Below are 8,716 nucleotides of genomic sequence, written 5' to 3' on the forward strand. Positions count from 1 at the left end.
AGCCGAGAATGTTCTATTTCAACAAGTTCAAAAAGAAGCGTATCCAGAGGAATTCGCAGTCCTAAAAACAACAAATGGTAACATACACCCGAGGCTCCCAGCAAAGAGTCGGCTACTTCGTGAATCTCCCTACCTAGATGACGAGAAAGTTATGCGTAACCGGGGTCGGACCAGTGCTTGTCCAAACACCGACTTAGAATCTCACAACCCAATAATACTTTCTCCAACACATCATATCACCCAGCTTATCGTTCAGTACTACCACCAAAATCTCCTCCATCGCAATAACGAGACAGCCATCAATAAGCTTCGGCTTCGTTTTAACATACCAAAACTTCGAACAATGTACAGGAAACTTCAAGGAAACTGCCAACGCTGTAAGTTAGAACGTGCCGCCCCGTGTGCTACCGCGATGGGAGATCTTCCTGCAGCCAGACTCGCTGCATTCACTAGGCCATTTGCTTACGTAGGAATAGACTACTTTGGCCCAATGACTGTATCACTAGGACGACGAATGGAAAAAAGATGGGGAGTACTGATAACCTGCTTAACGGTTCGTGCGATTCACATCGAACTCGCATACTCGTTGAGTACCGACTCGTGCATCATGGCCCCAAGATGCTTCATGGCCAGATGTGGTGTTCCTGTAGAAATTCATAGCGAAAGAGGTACAAACTTCCAAGGTGCATCCAAGGAACTCACCAATGAATTGCAAAAAATAAACAAAGAAAAACTAATTGCCGAAATAGTATCTCCAAACACAGCATGGAAATTCATTCCCCCAGCCTCTCCGCATATGGGTGGGGCGTGGGAGCGGATGATTCGAACAGTTAAAAATAACCTCCAACAGATGAAATTACCTACATTACCAACTGACGAGGTGTTGAGGAACGCGTTGGTAGAAATAGAGAACACTATCAACTCAAGGCCGCTAACGCACATCCCACTCGATGATGAAAATGCATCCGTTCTCACGCCAAATCATTTTCTACTGGGGTCTTCTGATGGACTAAAGCCTCTCGCTCTCTTCGACGATACTTCCACTGTACTGAAGCGTAGCTGGCAGATGTCACAAACGATGGCCAATATATTCTGGCACCGTTGGCTTGCCGATTACCTTCCAACTCTGACTCGAAGGACCAAGTGGTTCAACCTCGTTAAACCGATTGCAGTTGGCGACATGGTGATTATTGTTGACTCGAAGTCTCCAAGGAACAGCTGGCCAAAGGGGAGGGTGATTGCTGTAAGTTACTCCAAAGACGGACAGGTGAGACGAGCTACAGTTCAAACAGTTAACGGGATATATGAACGTCCAGCGGTGAAGTTGGCGGTACTCGACATTGGCGTTGATGCTAGTGCAGACCAAGGAGGATCTGGTCGCACTCCGGGGGGAGTGTTACCTGCGCAATGTCGAGCAACACAAACCTTTGGGAAAACGGGGCAACAACCAACATGAACTCAACCATGAGACAAATTGACATTTGGAGGATTATGAAGGGAAGTAAAATGAGCTTGAAAATCAGGCTTGCAACTACGTAGCGATATATAAAACTAACCTAAAATTAATGCTAAATGGAATTAACCTATCATAAAAACAATCATTACCGTGAACTAATCGAGAGCGTAAAGGTAACTAAATTGGAATCTGAATTGAAATCTTAAAGCTACTTAAATTTACTTAAATGTACTTAAATCTACCTAAATCTACTTAAATCTATGATTTTGTTAGCATCCGCAGTTTCCTGGACGAAGAATAGGTGTAGGCCAGATAACCGATAAAATTGGCAAGCAGACCGAGAATCACTAAACGAACTTTTTATTCAATAAATTTGAATACGGAGCCGGAAATATCTCGGTCTATCATTTGTTGGATCACCAACAAAGCGTATTCGTTGCAAATTTACCTCTCAGTGTATATCTTTTATCAGGTAAAAACTAGTAGTAGGTGATGCTAAACTTTTCTGGTGTTGTTTCAATATTCCATAGCATAGTGATAGTGTAAACGTTCCAAAGCTAACACGGCATTGAAAGTCGCTAGTCACGACAAAAAAATCGCAAAAATATTTCAAAATACGTTTTCTTTCGGATTCATTCAAAAACTTTGAGAATTTTTTCATGACGCAAAAACCTACCTAGCAGAAAACCATAAACACGTGTAATTTCCCAAACAAGTCACACGTGAAAATGATACTTCCCCGAACCTACTAGATAAAGTCGATTCTCTTGTCAAATATTTTATCTGCCACACCGTATGTGCGATCTGTTGTGATTTCTGCTTTTTCGATGAATTGGTAATATTATGCAAACAAACGATTTTGGGCTCGTGTAACTGACGATAAATGACTGATGATGTGAAAAATGTAGCTCATGTTACATATGTCGGCTGATGGCTTGACGGACTACCACCGGAAGGCAAATTTTGGATGTTTTGAATAGCTATATGAAGCTGAACCGGTGCGTAAATGATGCATCACCATTCGCGTATTTTACACACAAAAGCATCCCAAACGATGCTTATTGGGAATGTGTATCTCCGCCACAGTGTTGTAGGCAACGTTTGACGAAATTGGCGCAACGAACCACAATTGAAGCGTATCATGATGAAAAATAATATTTTCCCAGCGTTCAGGAAAATATGAGTTTTGGTGGTGAAAACACATCTCATTAGTTATGTGCCCAAACAGAGCTGATTGAATCTGTGGTGGTTACCTCTTGAATGACAGTTTATCTTAAACTTACAAACAAATCCCTATAAGCAGCGCAGGGCTATAAATCACTTAATTTTCTGCATTACCGTCTATGTGGATTATGGTCCCGTCCTGGTCGAACGCTAAAACGTGGGCTTTCGAGAAGGAATGGTTCAATCCGACGCTGGATCCCAACCGCACATCCAACCTTAAATCATTAAAATAATAAAAATAATCCAAGCAGAAACCTAACATCAAAACAGGTCTCCATCGATCTATAAGCTGCCACCCACTGTCATCCTGCGGGACACTTATGAGAGGCGACCGATTATATATGATGTCAATAAAACAGGATGACACAGCTCAACGTTCCATTTTTTTCTTTTCCACTGAGCTGAAAGATTTTCCTCATGTTGCGTCCTTTTCATAGACACTTGCAGACATCTCAATACAATCTCCCTGGCGGGTGTTTTTTATGAGAATGTCGCCCTTTCCCTGACCCGTGGCGCAGCTTCCGCAGCATACCCAGTACACTTCACTGTCTGATCTTTATCATTAAGATGAGCTGGCGCTGTCATAAACAAAGTGCAAACGCTTCATCAAAGACAAACTGTATCAGTGTTGAGATTGTAGGGGGAACTGGGGTGAAATAGTTCATTCTCACTCAATTTACAAAAAATATATATTTGATTCCTGTAATCTCGAGTTTAAACAGCTTCAGAATATGTACGATAAAAAAATCGCACGGGCATAGCGTGGTTGGTAAATCAATTGCCTTGTACACAGATCACCTGGATTCGGTTTATAAATTTAACTAAAAAGAAAGTTTTTGAAAAGAGGCGAATGACTCAAAGGCTAACAGATTTGTAAAATAAAATCGTCGTGATGCATATCAAACTCCTGCTCAAGTGCTTGCTACGCAATATCAAAGAAATTTTTAGCCCACTAAACGGTAAGTCATCATAGTTTAAGCTTATCCGACCACCCCTGATTGCGAATCCGTTAGTAATCGGGACTAACGGATTCGCAATCAGGGGATGAAATTGCACAGTTAATCAATATATACATGAAAGGTGTTACGAAAGAAGACAGAAACCAGCAGCTACGTGTGTTTGAATAAACGTTTTAGGGCTATTATAAAATTGCAAGTAGCGAAAGTCCATCTAGAAAACTTTTTAATTCAGTTATTTTTTATGAAGTTGAAGCAGAAAAAGAAAAAGCACTAAATACATTATTTCGAGGAAATATATTATTTACTAATCTAATACAATGTTAAAAAACTAGAACATCGGAAAAGTGAAGGACATGAAGGAGACCGTTTTTGTTCGCCTCTTGCAACATGGAAGCACGCATCCTGTAGATCAATTCTTGCCTCAGTTACCGAATGTCTTTTATCAGGTGAAAGCTAGTAGCCCCTCATTGAACAGTCAGTCATCTCAGTCACTAAAACTCGATACCTACCCATGACGTTGATTAAAGTACGAGTCCCACAAAAAACGTTGGCGAGTACTCTGATCTTATGGATAGAATTGTCTGTCACGTTTTCTCTAATTGGTAGGATGAACAATGTCATTGAACATACATAAAGGAACGGTATATAATACCGTCCTATAGAACAGCTTGACCAGGCATTAGCGTCTTTTTAACAGATACACAACGACAACTCTATTCTTGTATATTGATGGTGATCATATTCCCACCATGGGTGTTTGTTCTTTTTATCGGGAATGGCTTACATCATCTATCTCGAAACGGACAATCCTGTAAAAAACACTAGATACGTACTTTGTATGTATATAAGCATAATAAAATTAACGTGCTCTACTTCTACAGAATCCAATGAAGCTGTAGTTACTAACATTTATCCAAAGATGCAAAAAACTAAAAATTCCCATAAAGTTATAAAACTGTTAGCCCTAAGCAAGGACTTATTTTACCCCATTACACTCTTTCATATGGCGAAGATGTGGCCAAAAGAGCTCAAACCTAATACGAAAAAAGTCACCCGAAAGATTGTATTTTTATGACATTAATGTATCGGCCGAAGGAAAATAAATCAAAACTCATTTTCACCCCCTCCATAATCCGGAGAAAAAGTCATTGAGCCCACATTATCCCTAGGATTAAGCGTGTCCAAGCGTGCTGGACACCGATTCGAAATAAATTGTTTGTACAAAATTGATGTTTCACGTTTTATCTCATGCAACGGAAACGAACGAGATCGTTTATTGGAGCACATCGAAGTCTGTCTTTTCACTCTCTCGGGCCACCCCATAAGAAGTGTCCTCGTATATTTTTTTATCGTTCCCATCAGGAACAGAAAGTTGTCCGTTTGCTGGTGTGACTGCCTACGATCTAGTTCCCTTCACTCGAACGCGTCGGAGAGCGTCGCCATTTGTCGTCGCTATCAGATCATTGATGCTTATCCGGAAGGACTTTCCCGATGGCGATGATGATAATGCGGGTGAAACGAAGTGGAGTATTTTTCTTTGCGTCTGCTTGCATCAGTTACGGTTCAAGTGCTCTGAATGAACTGCATCGGTGAAGTGTTTTTGTTAGACATTCTTGAGGGGGTCATTGGATTCGTGAACAGTAATTACAGTCATGATTTTTTTGTTCAAATCTGGGTATATTGGATCGTCAGAGAAAACTGCAACATGATGCAACATTCAAACACTAGAGGAGCGCCGGGATATTGCTATGGTTTCGCTTGTAAACGATACTCTATCGAATCGTCGTCATTTAGTTGAAAGTTGAATTTTTAACAAAATTCAATTTTTACGTGCAATCCCGTGCACTAAGAACCCGAAACCAGGCCCGTAGCGTGCGATTGGCAGGGTTGGCCCCCGCTAAGGATACCGACAATAGGAAGGCGCTAAAATCTTGATCTGTTTTATATTTTTTTATTTTGGATCTAGAGGTTTTAACCTAAGGGTCATTCGACTCTTTGTCGGGTTAGAGAAATGTCTTGGAAAAATCTCAAGCCCCAACTACCAACTATATTATGCCAAAAGTCTACGCTATGGTCCTGTCAGTCCCATTCAGTTTTATTTACAATAAATGGTGTTGTTCGTAAATGTAAAGTTGATACAAGAATAAACAACGTACGTGATTGGGTTGCACGACACGGAAATTCCAATAGCAAAGATTTCAAAAAAATATTGCGAAAATTATTGCAAACTTCATCGCTCGTTTACTCAGTTTCATAGATACATAAGTGCGATAGCTATGTGGTCTTGGGTGAGAATTGAAGTCTTTTCGATGCTAGGAGTAGTTCCGTAATATCACAAAGTTGCCGGTTCCCAATGAGTCCTGCACTAAGTTGAATTTCTGGTTGCAAGGTCACATGAGATTTTTGGCGTTTCTGTAAGCGTTGGAAGCTTTATGTGTTATCTCAAATTTCTAAGATCAAGAGCTGTTTGCTTCGGCTTGGTTTCAGAACTTCCAAGAGCTGGTATATTTGGCGGACTCTTAAGCAAAAAAATTAAACCGCTCCTTAAACTTAACTAATAAATAAATCAGTTCTTTCAAAATCTTTTGAATTTTTAGCGAATTACTGATTCCGATAGAAGATAAAATATGAGTTTAATGTGTATGATTTTAAACGGGAGGTCAAAGCTCAGTTTAGCTCAGCCGAAAAATCAGCCGGAATGCTGGCAGGTTCTAATTCGTATTCCGGCTCCAGTGATACAACCGACTCTAGTCACTGGAGCCGGAATACGAAATAGAACCAGTAAGAATTCCGACTCATTTCCAGCTGAACTTAACTTTTTATCTACATCATAACCATGTCCTTTTCGTCCTGCATCTTTCTTTTGGTTTTCCGAAGTTTACCCTTCATCATGACTCAATTGCTTTCGATTAGACGCAGCTCCTAACAGTTTAGTAGTTCCTGTGGGTCTCGGCATCAATAACACAGCACCGCTATTTAGCTAGCAGCGTCGTGCGGAGTTTCGGGGCGCACATTTTGGCATAACTCTACTGGTGTTCGTCGTGATTTGGGAAGCTCTGCACTAGAGATGGTCGGGTTCGGGTTTTTAGACCCGAAACCCGGACCCGACCCGAACCCTTTAAATCGCTAGAATTCGTCGTATTTTATTTTTTAAAAGAATATTCGTGAGAGAGCATTCAACAATACGTGTTTCACATCTAAAATCTCTGCGATTTATTTTTCATGATAATTAGTAATAAATCAAGTTAATAGGAATTTATCGTAAAATATTGGTTCAACTTTCTGTTTCAAAATATTAATTTCGACAGGTACTTTAAAACCGATACGTAGGCCGCAGTCTGAGTAAACGCGTAAAACTCGGCTGAAGTGTACAGCAAATTGTATCTAAAGCAAAGCGACTAGAAATCTACGGGAAGTAGAAATAATAAACACCAATCTATTGATCCGCTCCTGATTGGTCGTATTGACAGAGAGATGGTAGTATGGTGGCTACATATTGAATAATAATTGTCCACTAACCCGACAACGGTTTCATGACTTTTTCTCTAAGTAACCGGTTTTTTGGCATACATTCGTACCCCAGAACTACAGTCGCTCTAATATGCCTAATTTTCATTAAATTAACAGTTATGTGTCCAACAAAAAAACACCTTTAACAGGCCAACGAGGGTACCCGGGTACCCACAAATTGAAATGCTCATAACTATGGCTTCCTTTAACCGATTTGGACACTTTTAGATATTTTGGATTCAGGAACTCGTCCACTTTTTGATTCTGTACAATAGAACCGGAATAATGGATCTGGTTTTTGGTAATCCAGATTTTCCGGAGTAATGTTCCAGTACCAGGATATGATTTGTAAATTTTAATAATGTACTAGCAATATGAGTATCACAACTCTTCAAATTGTCTCGGAAGTCTGTTTTTTATTGTTATGGGACCCTATGGCAATTTGAAAAATGGAATTGGAATCGAATGGCCACTCACGGCCCCACGGGAACCTACTCCGGAATGTCCGTTCCGGGGTCAAATCACCAAATGGTTCCAAAACCACGAGATACAGCCTACTGATGCAATTCCAAGAATTTTGATACCCATATTGCTAGTATTCCATTGAAGTTCGCAAATAGTACCCCAGCACTGGAACCTGCTTCCGGAAACCCGGATTCCCGAGAACCGAATGAAGTAACCCGATTTATTTTTACCAAGTCCAAAAGTGGATAAGTTCCTGAATCCAAAACGGCCAAAAGTATCAAAATCGGTTGGATATTACCTTAGTTACGGGAATTTTAGTTTTGTGGGTACCCGGGTACCCACTAGGGTTGTGGTACCGGTAATACCGGTACCGAAAATCCCGGGAATACCGACCCATTTTTGGTACCGTAATACCGGTACTGAACAAAAGCCAGTACCGGTATTTTCGGTTCAATGCAATTTTTTATGACAAATATGTTAACTCTGCATCTGGGGGTTTCAAAATATCGGTCTTCAAGATAACGTTTAATTATATTAATTTTCCTTCTAGATAAATCGTTGAGATAACACCTTTATGTGGGAATGAAGTGGGGCCATCATCATAATAATTCTAGAAGTTAAAGTTTTATTAGCGACATTCTGATTGGTTTCCATTATTCACAGGGTAGCGCGTAATAAGACTATGGTCTAAGTCATGTCTGTATTTGGTTTGCTCTTAAGCCTTTATCTATAAAAGAACGAACAGCGATTTAGTAGCTAACAGTTTTAGACTTGGTGAACTGCCTTAAATGGGGCGATTTGTAATTATTGGTGATCGGAAAATTCAGCAAAACTCCATACTTTACAGGAAAGCAAGGAGCCTTGATATGCATTAGAGAATAGTAGGCAAACGACATGAAGGTCGGAACAAATTTTCAGAAAAGCAAGAGAGGAAATGCGATTAACCTGCTCGGATTTACTGCCCTTCTCGCTTTGATTTACTGTTGTTAATAGGGTTTCATACATTTACATACATGTTCAAATCGACGAAAGTCGCACCACTTAGCAGTTATTGATTTCAAAGTGGCCTAGATTTCGAAATAAAAGAAGGTGCCCTATACGA

General features: G+C 40.2%; 1 protein-coding gene across 1 annotated transcript; it reads left to right on the top strand.

Moving 5' to 3' along the window:
• Positions 1-343: 343 nt before the first annotated feature.
• LOC131687900 (uncharacterized) lies at positions 344-1,456 on the top strand. The gene has a single exon (XM_058971990.1). The coding sequence runs from the start codon at positions 344-346 to the stop codon at positions 1,454-1,456; it is 1,113 nt and encodes a 370-aa protein (XP_058827973.1).
• Positions 1,457-8,716: the final 7,260 nt, after the last annotated feature.

Source organism: Topomyia yanbarensis, chromosome 3 (genome assembly GCF_030247195.1).
Source record: "Topomyia yanbarensis strain Yona2022 chromosome 3, ASM3024719v1, whole genome shotgun sequence".
In the NCBI taxonomy this organism is placed as follows: Eukaryota; Metazoa; Arthropoda; class Insecta; order Diptera; family Culicidae; genus Topomyia; species Topomyia yanbarensis.